Source organism: Convolutriloba macropyga, chromosome 6, assembly GCF_964194025.1.
Source record: "Convolutriloba macropyga chromosome 6, txConMacr16.3, whole genome shotgun sequence".
In the NCBI taxonomy this organism is placed as follows: domain Eukaryota; kingdom Metazoa; phylum Xenacoelomorpha; order Acoela; family Convolutidae; genus Convolutriloba; species Convolutriloba macropyga.
In genome coordinates, this window is record NC_134473.1 from 25,303,841 (window position 1) to 25,324,535 (window position 20,695).

Consider the following 20,695-nt stretch of genomic DNA (forward strand, 5'->3'; position numbering starts at 1 on the left):
AGTCTGAGGTTGAAATTTCTTAAACCTTGATGAAGGTCTTTTGCGAGACAAAATGACTTGTTATGACCTTTCAATGAGCTATATGTTTTGGTACTACAAATAAAAACACGCAAAATGATACTAATTTTGCAAGTTTTTCAAGTTTTTGAAAACTTTTGTAATTTTTTCAGTTTTTCCGGCATCAGAGGCCAGGGAATCTCCTTTAGGGTTTGATAATAGGGAACCTCATAGCTTCCAGTAACAATGGAGTGGTTTTCAACATTTGAATGTCTCGAATATTAACATTTTTTTGATAAAATCTGCCATTTTTTCAATTTTTCCTAAAATTTTTCGTCAATTTTTGATTTTGTCCAGCCTCAAGGGCCAGAAAACCTATGCCACGGTCTGATAAAAAGTAACTTCATGGTCCTTAGTGTCAGTGGAATTGTTTCCAACAATTTAACATTTCGAATTTTCGAAATTTTTTGATATAATTTGCAATTTTTTCCAAGTTTTTTGAAAACGTTTTGTCTATTGTTCAGTTTTTTCCTGCCTCACTATCCATGTAGCCTCCCCCAGGGTTTGATATTATGTTATAATATAGTTTATAGGGGCAATGGAATGGTCTTCAACATTTTAATTGAGCGAAGTTGAAATTTTGAAATTTTTTACAAAAGTTATTGTCTTTTACCTACTTTATCGATCTTTATGAGCATATGAACTTTTTATGACTTGGACCTGGGTTAGTGGATAGCCTCTAGAGACTTGGAAATGGTTTCGAAATTTTTAATATCACGATTTTAACAACATTTCATTGAAATTTGCATCGAATTTTTTGAATTTTGATTGTTTTAGTTTCTTATTTTTTGATGATTTTGTTTGTGTTTTGGCTGGCATTGTTCAATTGATCTGCTGGCCAGGTAGAGTACCTCTAAGGTTTTCATTCAATCATTTGGATTTTTTTCAAGACGTGTCCTGCTATGTTTTTTTACTTCGTCGTCAAGATTTTTGTTACGACCATATGACGTCACAATCACTTCAAATCTGCTTTTTGCTCACTTTTTCTTTGAATTTCAATTGAAGTGCATGCGTGACGTCATTTTTTACTCTTAGTGGAGTGAGTTTTTTTGTTCATTCGCGTGACTAAGTTTTTGGTCACACATGACGTACCTCACTCTCAAAACTGACTTTCTCACTTTGAAATTGACTTTTGTTTATTTTGATTCAAAGAGATAAGGTCAAGTGAATGCGTGTCACTCTAAGTGAAGGTCATGTGAGAGCAGCTAATAGAGGCAGCAGTAACTTATACAGATTCTTAATCAAAATATAACATCTGATCCTTTAATGAAAAGGGTAATTTTTGGGCTGTCTTGCTGTTTTTTTTTTTGGAGACTGCAGATCTACGAAGCTAATGCGGTTATTTTCTGGTAATCTGCCAGCTCTGTTTAAAAATACTGGTTTGTTAATAAAGCTAATTATGGTTAGTTTTTACCGAATTATTACTGCAAGAATTGTAGTTATTACTGCAAGAGATCTTTGGTACTCCAAGTTGTTTTAGTTATTACTGTAGTTACTACTGCAAGACATCTTTGGTACTGCAAGTTGTTTTTGAGCGTTCTATTCTTGGATGACATACATGGTCTTCGATTTTGTTATGTTACGTTGTGTTGGCGTGTTTGGTTGCTTTATTTATGGTATTTGTGCGTTTGGCCTGTTTTTGGCATCCGATTTTTAGCTTTAATTTTTATCAGAGACGACGTGAATGTGCGATATATTTTGGGCAGAGTGGTTACTGGAGAATATTTTCAGATAGGTAAACATGCGTAGAAATATGGGTAGAGCGTGGTATCGATGTGAATCCCGTGTTTTAATCATTTTATCTCATAAGGGCTATGTCAAAGCTTTAGCGGACTAATAAGGTTTTAGATGAGTTAGTTTTTAGTTTAATTGCCTTTCTAGTAATTTTTCCCAATAATTTTTACGCTAACTGTTTTTCACACGGCAGTGCAGTTAAAACATTCTACTTTCTGCGCAAAGATTTTATTTATATTGAGGAAACATGGCATTAAACATGGTGAAGTGAACATCAAAAAGAGACATGCTATAAACATAATAGAGACATGCTATTTCGGGCAATCTGAATTCAACTGCATCTTAAATTTTTTTTATCATGCTTATAAAAGTTTTAGTCATTGATTTCTTAGATGTCATTGAATTTTGAATGATTTTTTAACAATCATGTTAAATAAATAAGAGTCGTCAGACACCGTGAGAATTTTTTTTTAATGAGGGGTATCTTAATGGCGTGTATAATGAAAAAATGCTAACTCCAATGTTTCCACCATAGCCTAAAGCGAAATGTTTTGCAAAGTTCTTGTTCTCTTATTGCACGGTAGGGGTGACTTTTCGGCAATGTTTTTACTTTCTTCTGATAGAATTTACATCAAAAGTAAGTTTCATAGTCAATTTCTAGAATTATCTCATTTTATGTGGTCATGGGTTTGTAGATTTTGTGTATTTTTCCAATTAATTGATATAATTGAAAACTGGGCGAGTCAAAGAAAATAGTGTAAAGCAATCGAGAATTTAATTTTTCTTCATAAAGAACTGCCTGAAGCGAAGGGAGCATTTCTATGTTTTCTTTCCCAATGCTAATACATGTTTAAAGACGTGAGTTCTTGAACATAGCTTTGATGTCCGTTGTAACACGATACAGTCGGAAACTTTACAGATTGTGGTCTGCTTGATTTGATTGTAAAGGCTTTTCTCCTATTTAGTTAGTAATTCCTGGCTGTGAATGCTCTTTGAGTTTGAGTGTCTTGGAGATATTTTCCCATCGTTTATACCAGATTAGCGTCCACCAATTGCTAATTCATGGCCATTAAACTTGAAGTCGCTCGCTTTCTTCGAATCGAATCAAAAGGCTCTTTTTGAAACAACCTTTGTTTAGTTACTTTCATGTAACGACTTTGAAATTGTTCCTGGTTATTTTGTCTCGTGCTATAAAAATATGTTTATTGTAAGTTTTTGTGTAGGTGATCATAGCTCCAACTTTTTGTTTACGAAATTGAGTTTGGTAGTTTTCGAAAGGGTTTTATTTCCTGATGACCAATGATTTACTATGTCACTTTTATTACATTGGGTTGGATAAATGGATAAATAGGGAATACTAGAGTTCTAAAGTGAACAGAAAATTTGAGCAAATATTTGTATCAAAAAATGTACTTGTTCATTTTGGTTTTCATTTGTTTTGTAGATGCCAATTTATTTAGAACTCCTGCCGCGCCTCTCTTCGGTAAAATTGTTTCTTTTATTTGTGCTCTCAAATTATACTTGTAATTGTTACTTTAATCTGTCTGAAATGTGGTGGACTGTTCACTGCCATATGCTTAAGTTTTCAAGATCCATTACAAATAAACTTCTACATTAGCAGGCTCTCTTCTGACAGTTTATTACATAGAATTGAATTATTTGCAAAAATTTGACGCTTTATCTGTGATCTTCGAAATTCAAATAGTTGGCACAGTTTTTTTATCGCATGCGATAGCTGTTAGCATAGCAAGTTTTACCAATAGTGGTTATCTTTATCTCTGCAGTCTTGCTATTTTTGAGCAACCAATTGCTGCAATTATAATGTTATAAATATGTTCCCTCTTTGTGTTGCGCCAACATCAATCAATTGAAATCGGTTCCCAAACAACGGAAATTTTTTTTAAAAAAAACAAATCATTTTGCAGTCATTTAATATTTTTTGCTCAAATTTAAAAGAATTTTAACAAAAGATTATCGTATAAATTATTCTCCAATGGCGATTGTTAAGATATTGTTTTTTTTTTGTGTTGTAAGTAAGCAAAGGTGTTGTAGAAGCAAAACTGATGTTAAAATAGTTATTTTTGAGGTTAATTATTTGGTTATTATGTTCACCCCGTTGGTTGCTGTTAAATTGTAACCCATTTTTGTAATATGAGCGAGCGAACGCTTCTGAATAGCAACAAAACACGTGCGTCTCTGTGCGTACGTGAGTTTACACCCTTATAGCCCCAGGACCTCAAAATCTAGAATATCTCCAAAATCGCCACAATGAACCACGGACAGGGGGAGGGGGGTGATGATGATAACTGGTATTGAGTTTAAGAAGCTAGTAAACAGACAATAAATTGTTGGTCAGTGGGTATGTAGTGGAACTGAGGGCAGGGTAGGGTGAAGAGATTTGAGTGAAGGCTCTCTGATGAGGAGGGCTATTGATTGTGTGGTCAGAGTAAACAAATAAACAATTGAAGCTGTTAACATCCCCAAAATACCTGCTGCTGTTTGGGCGAAGAGAGAATTGAATAGTTCTGCCAAAATTTTCTTCCCATTTTTTCCTTCCTTATAACTATTTGGTTCCTAAACAATTCGACGCTTTTCTTCAAAAATGTCATTTTTAGTCGCACTGTCTAGTGTTTACCTGTTAAGACTCTATGATTTTTGAAATCCTACAAATGATTCTGCTTTTTCTCAATTCTTAGTTTACTGCTTTTTCTCAATTCTTAGTTTTATGATTGCTCGAGTTTTGCTATTCTTCAACTATTAAATGGATATTATAATTTTTTGCATTCCATGTTGTTCTTTCTACCTAGGCATAGTCTTTGGTATCTAAAAATTATAAAGCGTCTGATATTGATTCAAACAAATTGTATGTCCATTGTTGGTTTATTTTGAGAGGGCGAAATACTCGAAATAACATCTCTTAATTTTGCTGCAATTGCCCGCCCATCTTTTGTATTAAATAGTTAATTTCGTATTACTTATTTGATTAGAAACTGCTAAAGAAAGTTTTTCGTGAGTAATTTTTTTTTTGATGATACATCCTCGTCTTTTTATTTGATCGACTTTACACTCAATTTTAAATTTTTTGCTCTCAAACGAAGTTTGTAGCAATTACATTAGTCCTTTCGGTCTTTTTTATGCGCTTTTTTGCTTGACCGATTTTTCGTCTGACGCTTTCGACTTTTCGTCCTCTAAAACGGGATAAACAGGTAGCGCCCAGCCTGCATTAAGTGCTCTTAGAGCCTTTCAGCTCTGTTTCAGCTCAAACTGTTTTGAAGACTTATACTTATGGCGTGAAGGGTGGTTTTTAGAGGTTGAAGACACTCCACTGTTGACCACCCACCCCACGGTTGCCCCCCCCCCCCCCCCCCCCCCGTGGCACGTTCGAACAACCGATCGCTAAAAACAAGCATTTTTATACTAATTTTCACACTTTTTTGGAAATTTCTGTCACTTTTTGAGTTCTTTCAGCCCTAGGTGTCGAGGAACCTCCTTTAGCGTTTTATAGTAGGTTACTGCATAGTTTCTAGTGGTAGTGGAATGGTTTTAACATTTTCAGATCACGAATTTTAGCATTTTTTTTGACAAAACGTGCAAATTTTACAATTTTTTTAACATTTATTTTTCATTATTCACGTCTTTTCAGACGCAGGGGCCAGAAGACGTCCTTAACGGTTTTATAATAGGTTACTGGAAAAAAATAGTTTGCCATGAAATAGCTTTTTACTATGACAAATTTTAGCGATTTTTCTTTTAAAAAACTTGCATTTTTTCATTTTTTTTTGACATTTATTGTCATTATTCCGGTTTTTCAGCCTAACAGAAAATCTCCGTTAGAATTTGATAGCAAATTACTGGAAAATACTTATTGGCAATAGTTTGGTTTTCAACTTCTATCACAAATTTTTACAGTTTTTTAAGCCACTTGCAATTTTTTTCAAGTTTTTTGAATTTTTTATCGTTTTTTTTTGGCACCAGGGTCCTAGGGACCTTGTCCAAGGTTCGATTATAAGCTAGCGCACAGTTTCTAGAGTTAATGGAATGGTTATAAATATTTTAATGACTCCAGCTTATCAATTTCTTGATAAAGTGTAATTTTTTTTCAAATTGTTGGAAAATTATTATTATGTTTTTGGATCTATTACAAGTTTTTGGATCTTTATGAGCCAGTGAAACTATCTAAAGCTTGAAATAGGCATACTGGATAGTCTCTTGAGACAAAAAAATGGTTTTGAAGATTTTATTATCTTGAATTTCAGCAAGATTTTGTCAAAAATTTGCGATTGTTTTCAAAATTTTTGAATATTTTTGTCCTTTTCTGCGTTTAATTATCATTACTGGCCAACGAAGCTTTTCAAGTCTTGCAGATGGGTTTCTTGACATAACTACAGAGACGAAAAATTCGTACGTTTTGAACATTTTCACTGCGAAATCTGGAAGCTTTTCTTTTAAATTTTGCAATTTTCTGCAAATTTTTAAAATATCAGTTTTTTTATTTACTAACAAGGCTAGAAAATTGAAAGTTGTAGAGTCGAATCAAGCTAAAGCTAGCCTCACTAAACCGTGGCTAAAGCGTGGACTGCTCGCCGGTTGTTTGAGAGCAATTCGCCCGACGTTAACCGGTTATGTTATCAAATGTTCATTAGTATGGATTAGTCTCAATTATTATTCTACTTTTTTTCACGATTTTTCAAATGGTGCATGTGGTTGCATCTAATACTCAGTTGTTAATACTAAGTTTTTCAGGAGCCGTTTCCTCTTGTTTATGTTTGTTAATGTTTTGATTAATGTTAGTTTTAATTTTAATTTTTGTGTGCGTTTTCCAGTGAACGTTTGTTACTAGTGCGTAAACCTAAATCAACTATTCTTGATGAAGAAAATCTTCCAGAAATATATTATTGTTGTTAAAAATGACTTCATTATTTTGCAATAGTTAATATTGCAGACTTTTATACATTGCTTTCATGACATCTGTCAATTTCTATTAAATCCAGAATTTCTGTTTTCCATTGGTGCTGCGTTCATTCATTTGAGGATTTTTTGGTGAACCTATGTTGATCTTCTCTAAATTGGTTCGATCGAATTCTGTTTACACGTTTTTTTTAACGTCAAGGTAAGTGGTTGGGTTTTCTTGGGATAGCTGATTTATCCCTGGCAGCTATTTCTTCTTGCTATCATATCCTTGTTCCAACTCACCTTAGTGAGGAGGAGCTAACTGCTCAACTTGTTTTTTTTGTTCAGTCAGTTTTTGTCTGATCGATATATTCATCGTACAGAGGTGTGAGTGGCATCATCGGAAACCAGTGCAGCGTAGATTTTCAAAGACAGAGATGTTTTTTTTTTAGAAATTCGCTTTGTCTGGAGAGTTATCGAGTCTTAAAAAATTAAAAATTCGGCTGATCATTCGACTGATTTCTGATTTTCGTTCTTTTTCCGTAATTTTTGCTTTTATTTCGATTTTTTTTGCTAAATAGGTGTCAAAATTTAGTTGTCAAAGACAGTGTTGTTATTTCTGCATCTCAAGTTCAAAGAGTGATACTGAAAATTGTTAACTTCGGATTATTTTCTTACCAAATTTTTTTGGCTTTTTTTATATCAGCCTAATTTTCATCAAAATATTGCCTAATTTGCTTCTCTGGTCAAATTCGTTTAAATTTGCCGTATATACAAATCTGAAAACCCAATTGCTGACACCATCTTCTCATTCTTCAAAGGGGGCTTTTTTAATTCCGCTTCCTATGAGGGTGTTAAAGAATTATTTTTTGTTAACTTATCTATAATGGTTTTCAATTGGCGAGAAACAATAGCAAGGCTGGTTTTCATCTTATCTTAGAATTTAACAAACCTTTGGGGTTGTAATTGGGCGTATTGGTTCATTTTAAGCATTTTTGTTTTTCTTGTTTGTGATTTTATTAAATTATATTTACAGACTGGAATGATTTCAGATCAATTTTTTTCTCATTTCTGTCAACTTGTGGCTGACTTGCAGCAAAAAGAGGCCGCATCCTCTTTTTAGTGAATCAAAATTCAGTCTTCGTTTAGTCTCACATATGTCATTGAACGCGTTAAAAGAAGGCGAAATGGATCTTAATCTATTGTTTTTAAGGATTAGAGTATAGTTTTAACTGCTCAGACAGCTTTTTCTCGCAAATTATAGCCTATTGTTTTGGTCTGTATGTATTTTTGTTTTGAAGTAGTCTGATCTAATTACTTAAAATCTCATTGGCTTGTTTTTGGTTTCATGTCATGCTGTTTTGGCTTCCTTAATAACTGTTTTAATAAGTAAATTTAACTGTTTTTAAAAAGTATAAATTGAGTTTTGGTCGCAATTAATAATTGTTATTTGTTTTCAATTATCTTGCCTCGCAGTCTCGCTAATGGCAGCTTTTTCGTCCATGTGATAAGACATTATTTAAATCGAGTACTGGTTATACTTAAATGTGTTTCTTATTCATGCAACAATTTTTTTCAAACAAAATAAGAACTCCTCTCTATTTGGAAGACATTTTAGTTAAAAATGTGGATGAGCGGGTGGGGAACATTGTACGCAAACGCACATTACCAAGCCTCTTTGTTGGCCTCTAATATTGGAGGTTTTTATTCTGTTTTGTGAACCATAGGATCATAAATTACTGACCAGAAGTTTATCAAGTAGAAATTGAAAAGGTTTTCTTATCCACGAGTATTAGATGTATTTGATTGTTAGTTACATTTTGATATTTTAATATATTTCACTAACTGATCTTTGGAAAATTGCAAGTTTCCCAGGTGTCATTTTGACACTGGTATTTTTTTCGTGATATTTCCTGTTAATTTTTTCTGTGCATTATTGATGAGCTTATGACAGAATTTATGTACTCAAGGTTTGTGTGAAGACTCCTGGTTTGAAGACTTCAGATCAAACTCCTCAACCAATGTTAGAATTATTTAGTTGCGTTTTTAATCCGCTTCAGCTTTGGTGGCTGGGAAGACCTCCTCATAAAATGCCATGTAACGCATCGGCCACTGTAGAATTGCGTTGATTATACAGTTGCTAAAACGATTTGTTTAGTTTAGGGAGAATTTCTTTATAACTCTAAAAAAAACTACTGAAAAAACTTAAGTGCCTGATTTTCTAAGGCAGACATTTTCTACGGCAAAACTTGCGGATCAATGAAAAAGGGAGGCTTTAGATTTTCCCTCCAAGTTTGAACCTAACCTTTTCACTCTAATTTTATCAGAATAAAGCTTGTTATAAAGTGCTATAATGTTTGACAGCAGATTTTCAAATAAAGATGCTGCACATCGTCTGATATTTTCTGAGGTCAAGCGTTCAAAATATAATTGTGATTTACTGTTCAGAATTTTTCCTTCATCTCAAGTGAGCCTGTGATGTACTTGTTTAACTTACTAGCCAGCAACCTTTTCCTTGTTTACTCCCAGCTGTATGTAATCCTGACCGGCAGTAATTCTCAATTAGCGTTCATTGTAACCGCGTAGTTAATTTCGCGGAACAAATTTCAGCTCGCGTCTTATCTGAAAATTTGCCAAAAATACATAACCTTTCACAATAATGTGTTGTGCGCCGCGAGAAATTCACTATGGTATTTTACGTGTTGACTGTGGAAATATTACGCCTTTTTGATGTGATATTAACCAGCGTAGTGTTATTGTTGTTTCTGTTTTGCGTTGTTGTTATTGTTTGTTTTTTGTTGTTATCCGCCCTGTTTTTATTCGGAAGTATTTAGAACCTTAAATCTGTATTAGACCCTAGGCGCTTGAGAGCAACTACAAGGTTGTTTTAAAAAATGTAATGATATTTTGATTACAGGTGAAATTTGCCCCTCCCTTAATATGTTCATCATACCCGATCAAAGAACATCTCTCTCATCTCTATTCTGTGTTTTCTCTCGTTTCAACATTATTTAATGCTGAGGGTTCTTGAGGGGGTTATCATTTTTGGTTAGGACAAAAGTATTTCCGTGTACTTTGTTATTTTTTTCATGTTCTTATTTCTGAGGAGGAAAATTTAGATAAATCACCGCTTAACAATGGATGAGGTTTTCACGCTTTAATAATGTACAGTGTGTATATGCTACTATATGACACTATAGTGTATTACATAATGGGGCGCCGGAGGCGAGTGGGTTTTGAAAAATAACCGGTTGGGCTTTAAATGAGGAATTTCTAAAGCAAAATAGGCTCATTTTGTAAAATCTGGCTTGAAAAGATGGATATTTATGCTGCAAATTTGTCGTATTTTTATTGCCAAAAACCTACATCGAGGCTAGAACAGAGAAAAACAACAACAACAACAACAACAAGAAAAACAACACCAACAATTTATATTACCATCGAGTGCGGGAATTTTTAGTTAAGAACGGATATACCTTTTTACCCTTACAACTTGTTGTTTTAGTAATATGTTACCTGTTATGCTTTCATGCAACAAAATTATCATTCATTCGTTCTGTGATTTTTATTTTTTCCCACCCGAGGGGGGAGGGGGCTATTGTGGGTTCAAAGAGTGTGATGAACAACTTTGTTTCCTCTGATAGTGGACAGACGATATTGCGCCAATTTTACTATCATCAAAAGTGTAAGTAACAATTTGTTGTTGGGAAGCGTAAGCAAAAAACATTTTATCATTGTTTTCATCTGTTAATTTTTATTGCCCACACTTTCAATATTGGGTGACGCTGTAAAGGGAAAGGCATAGCCCCCTAAAAAGTGCTGGGTAAATTGGCCTTAAGAGCACTAAAACTGTGTGCCCAACCGTGACTTGTCAAAGTCTGTTACACCAGCGACCCTACTTGTTAATGCAATCACGTCGCTATTTTTTAAGACTCTCCTTAAATTCCATAAATTTCCACAGATATCCGGCGTGTTAAGCGCAGCTTGATACTCTACACAATTATTTCTGTCTTTTTTGATACAAACAAGTGTCACTTTATTATTTCTGGGCGAAAAGTGACAGTATGGTTTGTTGTACTGTTACGTACCTGCTGCTGTCTTTAGAGAAGTCTTGACAGGCCAAATAATTCTGTTTCTTTCTTTCAATTTTATAAGCTGAAGGTTTTTGTTGCTGATTGTGAGATGAGGCGGGTGTTGATACGCAACAGCGAAATAGCTGATAAGGTTAAGTGAAAACACTTGCTCACGCGCTTTTAATGGTCTTTTTCCATTAAAATATAAAAGCAAATTGAATTGTTCCTCAATTTGAAATCGTCGCTCTTCTTCAAGGCTTTTCTTCACTAAATTATTTACACAATAACTTCCTTTGTCTACATTCTAGTCTATGTTTTCTGTTTGAAAATATTTGATTTGCAAACTTCAAATTTTCACTTTTTTCTCACCTTACTTTTTTCGCTTTTATCCGCTGCTATTTAAAACATTTCAGGCTATGCTTTATTTGATCCGACCAAATTAACCTTACTCCGCTAAGATTATCCGAGTAAATATACACATTTAACTGTGACCTAATACTGTTTATAGACTTTAATTTTCTTCTGTTTTTGTGTCATTTTTTGAGGTCATTGTTTGGTTATTTGAGTTTTTTTGCAAGAACGTGAGTTAAAGTTGCGTTCTTTTGCAAAACGAAGCCGCAGTTTTAAGCAAGTGAGTGTAGGTAATGTTGGTAGGAAGAGTGGTAAGTATGGTATGGTATTGTATTGTCATTCGAATGGCACTTATCTCGATCGGAGCGGTAGCAAAGTTAGTCGCTTGAGACGTGTTAGTGCCGGTGTAATCAACGCGTTTTTACCTGTGTGCCGCGCTTATGATGGAAAAAAGACAACTAATTCTTAAAAATCGATAATTAGACAACAACAATCTTGATTCTATCCACTTTCCCTATTTTCCACTGCTACTTTTCCTCCAACAGCTCTGAAATAATTCACTCCCAGTTTTCCCAGCTAGGTTTGGTAGTGTTTTCACGGAAGAACTGAACTGAACAGAGATATAAGTAAGCGTTATTTTTGAAAGAAAGATAGAAAACACTTTTTGTTAACAGCGTCTTGTATGACAATACTCTTCAGCTAGTTAGTTAGTTAGCTGCCTGCCGTACACACTTCTATCATACTCGCTTCTTTGGTTATGTTAATTTCGAGCAGCAGTTGTTGTTGTTGTTATTATTATTTATGTTTTGTTATTTACCCCCGCCTTGTTGTTCACGTTGTTATTTTTACACCGCTTCACTCTAAATCCAAACAAAACTGTCAATAGCACTTTAATCCCTAAAGAATGTTAAAGCTAATTGCGCTATACCCTAACTGTCTTTTGTAAAGAAAAAATAGTAAAAACAACGTATTTGGAGCAAATCCTAATATGTGTAGGTGTTACAAAGAACCGAAATAGACATAGGAGGCGTGCTTACTCAATTGAGCGTTTTTGGGTTTTCTGACGTCAGAGCTTTGAGTGTCGTTAACTTTTTTGCGCAACATATCATGTCTGTTTTCTCTCATCGTTAATACCTCAGTTTAACCTTAAAACCTTGATGGCTCTATAATTGAAGAGGGCTCTTAAGTGATGTTTGATGATTGCAGCTTTTACTCCTAAAAAAACAAGCTTTGATAGATTTCAAAAGCATTTTCTACTTATTGAATTGTTCATGATGTGTACACGTTCATTTTAATGTCATGTTGAATTTAATGACCCTTTACGCGAGATTTACTGCGAGTATTGGCGAAGTTTGTATAATTTAAATGGTATTGTTTTATAGCCAGAAAATATCAATTACGTGTTGGTGTGTTTTTGCTCTATTACTTTGGCAAATGATCTGTCAACCTTAAAACCATCCTCACATTAGCTCGTCCCCTTTTTTGCTTAGTTTCCAAAATGTTCCATCATGAATTATTAGACGACGCTTTTATCCATTCCTCTCTCAATCTATCTATACCTTTAATTATTGATCTCAACTACTTGGCCTTTGTGTGAAGTCTTCTACATTTGGTTGCTTGTCCTTGTGAAAAGAAAGGCCACCGCGACAGACAAGCCTGAACAAAAGAATATAACATCGGAGATCTTTTGTGTGACAAGAAGGCTTTGAAATGATACAAGGTAAGTTCCCCTCTTTTCCTTCATTTAACTTTCTTCAATCCAGCCCCCCACCCCCCCCCCCCCCGGCCATCTTTAAATATGTGTGTGCACCTATGCTTTAGAAGTCTGCATTATTAATTTGGTGATATTGTATTAAAGTATTATTGTACATTAGTGACAAGTGTCTGTAAGTGCGTATCAAAGTGCGGCGTCGCTTTGTTGCTACAGATCACACAGATATACGCGAAGTGTGTCACTTGATTACGCCATTTGATTATGACAATCTGTCTCGCTTTCTGACGCCCTGTGGAAAACATTTCCTATGAGATTGGCAATCATAGGCAGTTTTGGGCATAAATAAGTGCTTTCCAAAAACAGATGACGATGACAGGACCTCACTTGTGTGGCAACTCTCTCCCCCCCCCCCCCAAAATATTTTGAGATAAATTATTAAATTTCCCCGGATAACATATGGCTTGAATTGTTAGCTTTGAGCCACAAGCGTACAAGTTTGATTTGTAAGGCAACCATTAATTAAAAAAGGCCAATGTCAAAATGAGTTTTTGTCCCATATGAGCTGTGTAAAGCTGCCAAGTATTTGCTATTGTATATTATCCTGTACCAGTGCATGGGTGAAGAGAAAAAATTGAGCGTCGGAATGTGACGAGTGCTGCAATTTTTCATGGAGAAAATGAAAACGTTTCTGACATAGAGCACCGATCTGACCTTCTCAAATGTGATCTCAATCTTCTTTCTCAACTGACGATTTACTCCACTATCCACGTGATCTTAATGTTTAAATAATATTGTGCGCTCAATTTAATTAAGTATTATCATTTGTAATCCTTTGACGAAGCTGGGAAAGTACGTTCATGCAGGATAAGGATCTTTTCTGTCAGCTCCCTGTCTCCTCCCTCCCCCCCCCCCCCCCTACCCGATACTGCTTGCACAGGTCACTTTTTACAGCTCATGTTTATGTGTATTTCTAAACAATGTAATTATATCTTCAACATCACGACAGGAATGAACTTAAAAAACACCAGCAGAGAACATCCAAGGATAATTGCGTTGCTTAGGGATAATTATTCTGGTATAATTTGGGAAAATACTTCGTTCCAACCCATTTTCGCACTCCAGTTTAACAAAGCTTAAGATTCTTAATTTATGGTCTGGATTTATTGCTGTTATGGTTACTGCTCGGGCTATTAGATGGGACTACATGTTAAGGAGGGTTGTAAACGAAAAGATAGCATCACCTAGCGAAGTGTGTTATGTTAACTTGTATCACTATAGAGTCATAATAACTGGGATCAGAGTTATAAATTTCAAACGTTTAAGCTGTTAACTATTGCTTCCTAAATTGATTAACAATTTGCGTCGTCTTGTTCAGAAAATTATTATTTCAGTGCAAAGCTTTGTCCCATTAATCTCAATAAAATTCGGACTTCAGGAGTTGAAAGCGTTTGAGTAATATCAATCTGGCTAGACATTTCGCGTCTGGCTTTGGTGCTATATTAACTCTTTGCTTTTAAAGGACACTGACCAATTTATCACATAACAGAATTGTGCAAAATTCTGTGAAAAGTGTGAATTTTGAGCATATAGAGTCAAATTATTTATTGCCCGCTCAAAGATACAAATCAGGTTTCTGTTTTTGAAGTCTGCTCGGACGAAGTTACACGGAGCCTATACCTGTTAAATGTATGAAATGTTTCCCTTTTTAAAATTTTGAAAGTCTATTAGGGACTCATGTTAATATTTAAATATATTAGTTTTTTTTCTGTGTATTTGGGATCAATTTTATGAGGACAGTTTGGTGTTCACAAAATATTCTTTAGCATCTCCGTTATTTTCGCCAACATAAAAAGTTTTATTCACAAACTGCTCAAGATATAACCAAGCAAATCGCATTGCTTTATAGAGCCAGTCATAATAGTGAATGAAATTTGCTTTCAAAAGTTTTTTTTTATCGGTGAAAGAGTGTTAAATCACTAGCGCGTTAATGATTAGACTTTAAGGTCCTCTGTGTAATAAAAACGCCCTTAAACCAACCCCCCCACACACACACATACACACTGTGGATTTTAAACCGTCTGATCATTAACGAGCACCTAACCTGGGATCCCATGTCATTACCAATATATTGAAATTTTATGATTTTGAAATGAAAAATGAGGTAATGCATGCACAATGCCGTTTTCTATTTTAGCAACATATCAAAATTGAGCTTACGTCATTGCATGCTTTTTGCACCCAAGCATAAGACAAATCTCTTGATCGTACTTGGTTTTTGTTAATCTATCTGAATGATTTTAATCGCACAAAATGAATGTCATGGGAGGAATCCAATCAACAATTCCAAGGTTTATGGAGGCTCATGGTTCCAATCTTTTTCAGGGTCAACGTTTTATATAATGAGCGCCGCTACTAATGATAATTGTTCGCGCGATCCAAATTTAGCACTGCTCTTGAAAATAGGTTTTTAAGGTAGCTCATGGAAAGTTTATTAACGTGGCTTTCATTAAAATTTTACTCGGCTATGCAACTACTACTGTCAATTTGTGTGAATTCGCCAGAGATGTTCAACTGCTGATATTGCGAGAAATATAAATATTGCACAAGATTTTAGCGGGTTTATGAGTATTTTCAATTTTTGGTTCAGCGTAAAAAAGAATATTAATTTTTATTCTTCACTCTTCAATAGTTTTTTTTTCTCTTATAGGCTATGGAAGCAAACTTTTGTTCAGTTTCAATGAGTTCAATTTTTCGTTTATCTCTTGGATACCTGGTCTGAAAGATGAATGATGACTTGATTTTGATAAAGGGAATGTTGTGGCATAAGTTGCCTGATATTTGCAACAGTCAAGATTTTTTTGATCAATTACCATGTGTTCGCGATTTCATGATTTCACATCGTCTTCATTCGGAGGCTTTGCAAATCATGATTTGCATCAAGTTCAACTTGAAAAATTGAAATGAGTGTTTAAACTTATAAATTACACTTTAGCCAAAGAAAACTGCTCTAATTCAAGGAGTTGAAATGCAGTTTTTTCGCCAATTGTTAAGGTGTTGTACTAGAAAAGTTTGTGTAATATGTGGAAAACTTTGTTTAGATTTTTTATTGTGCCAAAATTACTTAAGCATATCAGCAATTGTCAATAACGACAGCATTCAGAAAAGACAGCATTGGATCTTAGTTGAAACACTTCGTAAAATGTTTTGAACCCAATTGTTTTTGATTATTAATTGCTTAATTGCAGTGCAGGAACTCAATCATATTGTTAATTTGTTGTAGACTTATAGATTACTCACAAAAAGACTTAGAAAAACGGTTGTTGGGTAAAATGAGGATACTTTGTTTGAAATCGAAATTTCGTTAACTGTTTTTGGAAGAAGTTACTTTCGGAGAACTAATGGTGCAAATAATGGGTTAAGTTTTACTTTTCAAAGAAGTTTTTTTTAAAAATAATTCTTGTTATTTTTTTTCGACATATGTGCTAAGTTGATCTTACGCCGCACATTGTGGAAGAAAAATACTATCTGATGCTCCGGATGTGCTGTAATAGTTTCATTAGAATCTCTTTTCTTTGGTAAAAACAGGAGTTTTTGACTTTTTCAGAATTTTTGCGGCACTCTGTTTTTTTTTCATCGAACCGTTTTTGTCCTGTTTTGGTTTAGCAAAACTTGAAAGCGACCGTTTTGATACAAATCAACAAAGTTTAAGGTATTTTTCAACTGCTTACCTTCAAACAATGTTGTAGGTACCCACTGATTTATTCTTGTTTTTATAAGCTAATATAGCTTTTTCAGTAATTTTTTATTCGTTTGGGTATGAGAAGACCAAGAGTTTTATTGGTTGCTTATATGGGTACAATTTTTGAAGTTTTAACTACCATTTTTGAAGCCACTAGTGCCCTTAAAATTCAACTATTATCCGCCTTTCAAAGTCTTCGATGCTCAATTCAAAGTGGTTTGAAAATAGTTTAAAACGGTTATTATTCATCTGCTCTGAGTTATTTGCTCTCAGACGAAGTTTGAATTAAATATTATAATGGTTTGTGTTTTTCTTGGATATTCATTTTTTTTTGCGTGAGCGCTTTCTTCTCTTCAATGTTTTTAGCTGGCTTCAGTGACTCGAACCCCTGGTAAAAGAAACAGGATAAAATAGTCAAGCTGGAGGGCATTGGGTCTCTTAGATCTTTAGTAGGCGCTGAGTGTACGGTTCAGAGGAGCTGCTGATTATTGCTGCTCATGGCTTAAAGGGAGATTTATGTAGGCCAATTTTTTGCCCCCAGCCGCTTTTATCTTTGCAACCACACCTTGCGTCTCATCTGTAGTTCAAGAGCTATTTGTCTGACGGTAGTAGTTTTTATTTACTTCTTCATTTGCAAATTTTCATCTGTCCCTGTCAATATTTATTTAAAGTTTATACAAAATCAATCAAAGGGCGCTACTCAGTTTAAATTACACGCAAAGAGGCTCGGTAATGTGCGCTCCCACAATGTTCCGACCCCACTCAACCACGTTTTTGACTTATTTATCTACCAAATGAGGAGCAGTTAGAAAAATTCTAAAAATTCATTTAGTGTTCGAAAAATAACTCTTTAGGTGGCCGATGATACCTTCCATTAAGTAAAGTAAGACGCAAGACTCAATTAAAGAACAACAAGCATTACGTAAGACCAAAACCTAATCTCTTTGAAAAAATTTATGAAAAAGTCAAAATAGCATCAGATAAAAATTAAACTAAGTCAATTGACTTGCTTATCACTAGAAAAGATTTGGGACCCAACTCCATTGAAAACAAGTAAAAAGCAAACCAAATCAAGAAGGGCAAAAAATACTTTTATACTTTTTGAAAACAATTAATTTCAAAGAGAGACATTGAGAGAGACCTGTCATGATCCCGAATGTCATACAACTACAAAAAGCACAAGTCAAAAACCAAAAAGACATTTCAATATTGGAAACTGTCGAAGCCTATAAAATCATAATCTAATCACTAAAAAAGCTGCATACAATCTTTTGCGCCTTCTTTTCCTGCAATTATTGTGATAGGTGACTTTTCATAGAGGTGGTAATAGGACAGGACAGCAAAAGATTATATCAAAATTTAGAAATTGTTAAAAAAGAGGTTATGAAAACTCGTACAATCAACGCAAAAATCCTTAATTAATCTTATTGCAAAAATCCCTACCTTCTAATTTAGTCGAAAGAGAATGCAGTGCCCATTCTAAAAAACTTCTTTTTTGAAAACCAAAACCACCATAAGCTCTCAATTAACAGTAATTAATCAGGCAAAGTGCGAACTAATTAGGAAACGAATTGGACATGTTATAAGTCTAACTCGGTCAAAAGATTACAAAATAGCATCGAATAAAGGCAGAACGCAGTGCTGAAGCCAAAAAATCCATGAGCGTTTTGTTTAAAGTATCATGTCTGTTCATTAGCCTTCATTTGCACTTAAGTTTGACCTGTAATTAATTAATTAATGTTGACTAGAAATCATTCTGGTCTGTAACTGACATTAAAAAAAGCAAACAAAGGTGAAAAAAAGTTTCTAAATGATCACAGCACCCGGTTGTAATCCGAATATATTTTGAGTTGCAAAATTCTACAACTAGAACAAAACTGGTCTCGTAATTGCTGCTTTTCCCTTGAAACAAAACTATTTTTTTCCTAATTGTTACCACGAAAGCCAAGTTGACCATAAAGTCAAAATATCAAAAAACAAATGATGAACTTTGTATACTTATCCAGGTATAATATCGGATAAACATTATATATCAATTGAAAGCATTATATAATTTCTTTGTTCGTTCTTTAGATAGCGAATTAGACATTTGGTGAATTAGACTCACTCATAGGACTACAAAAGGAACATCAAACGCTGGCAAAATTCTGATATTCATAAAGAAATACGTAAACAATTTGTCGGGGCCATAAAAACGATGAGCTTTACTAAGAAAACAATATTTATTCATTTGACCTTATTTGAACATAAAGGAGCCTCTCAGTAATTGAAGTGTTAATTTAAAACTGATTTGTCTGTAATAAGGATTAAAATTGCAAAAAAAATAAAAGGGACAGACCCAAAATAAAATCCGATTTCTTTTTCATTACAAAACTCAATGACACCATAACTGGTTTTAATATCGCTGCTCGACTGTTAAAAAATCGCATTCTTGCCACAATAAATTTTCAAATCGTTTTTTGGAAACAAAATTATTAATATATGATTATTTTTTTTTATAAATATCTGTTTAACATAAATATCGATTTTGAAATATAAAAAAAATGTTTAGCGAAAAAAATGTTTAGCGAAAACTGTTGATTCAGATAATTCATCAACTCTCTTTTATCTTTGAAGGAAAAAAACCAATGAGGCTGTTGAAAGTTGAAGAGCAATATTTAAGAAAAATGTAAACAAAACAACAGAAGTCAGGCTAACGTTCAAGAAACTTTAAACCTCCATTACTCCTCGGGGAAAGGGAAATTCCAAAATCTTTTTAATTTGAAATTCTCTGCTTCACAAGCTTGACAAATGATACCAATCAGTGAAATTTGGCTGAACATAAAAATCAGTTGAGCATATAGTTCCTCCCAAATAAAGTGCTTCAGAACAAAAATTTCGGTGTAGAGCCTTGAAAACGGAATTAGACAGTTCGCTCTGTATGTATTGCAAGTGCAAATGTGATGTTTGTTTTCAGAGAGTTAAGTTTGTAAGATTAAACTGATATAAATTTTCTGGTTAAAATTGTTATTTAACGAGATAGCTGTGGAGTACTTTGTCAATGTTTTTGCAAACCACCGTATCTATTGTTACATTTTTTTAATCAAATTTGTAAAAAAAAATGATAATAATTTTGAAAATGAGCTTTCTTGCTCAACAGGGTTTGTTGCACAATGGACAAGTTATCAGCATAACTTTCCAGAATACAATGGAATTTGAATTTTTGAATTTGAATTTGAATAGAAAACATTTTTTTCTCTGTCCTGGCTTGAAAACTTAAAAAGCACGCGGATCGGATGATTCGAAGTTTGATGCTTGAAATTAGATCCCGAAATTAATTTTTTTTGAACCCCAGCTTTTTTTCCAATTTGTTAAATAATTTTTCTGATAATTATCGGTTCTTTTGATTTTTATTATTTTTGAATTAGAAACGAAAGACACTATAATTTGATCCTCACCAAAATGGACGATATCTAATCTAGGAAGTTTCGGAAAAAAGGGATGCAAATTTACAAATACTGAGTTGTTTGCGTCGTCTTGGAAACTCCGTATTGCATGCCTCCGCTTTTCACATCTCCGCATATCCTGCTCTTTTTTCTTTTTCTTTGCCACTGTTGATATTGATAATCTTTTTTGATTAATAATGAGTCAAACAAGTCTTCAATATAAAATCTTGATATTTTCGTTTGCAGTTAGAAAGCAGCAGCAAACAGGGCATTAAATTGACTAGCATTAGGTTACCAAAATTTTACCTCTGAAGTTAATTAAACACTTGCTTTTATTGCTTTAAAACTAATAGTACAATTTCTTACTATATTTTTGTTTCGAAAATTTTGAAGGAATTGTTTTTTTAAGAAAAATGCTTGACTCAAGAAGGTACGAGAATGCTTCTAGCAATAATTTCTCACCGCCGAATTTTTGTGAATATTGAAAAGAAAGCATTTTTCTTGCTGTTAATATTAGACGCTATGAGGTTTTTTTAGTTTCCTTCAATTTATTATTTTTATTCCCTTGAAAATTTTTATGTTAAAAGCGCGTTACTTTTTTTTCTGAAGTCAATGTTTTTCATAGGTAAAGCTGGAAATAATTTTTTGTTTTTATGGGCAATTTAACAGAAATAATCTGATTCTCATCTTTCGGAATATTTTTTTAATTAAT

At 33.9% G+C, this 20,695-nt stretch overlaps 1 protein-coding gene across 11 annotated transcripts in view; it reads left to right on the forward strand.

The window, feature by feature from the left end:
- Positions 1-20,695, forward strand: part of LOC142341591 (uncharacterized) — a 499,295-nt gene that overhangs the window by 278,239 nt on the left and 200,361 nt on the right. Inside the window, exon 2 of one of the 11 annotated variants that reach the window (XM_075392660.1) lies at positions 11,780-12,825. The exons of the other annotated variants lie outside the window; for them this stretch is intronic. Within the exon in view, the coding sequence (XP_075248775.1) occupies positions 12,816-12,825 (10 nt within the window). The 5' untranslated portion in view covers positions 11,780-12,815. The remainder of the gene's footprint in view (positions 1-11,779; positions 12,826-20,695) is intronic. 11 annotated transcript variants of the gene reach the window in all.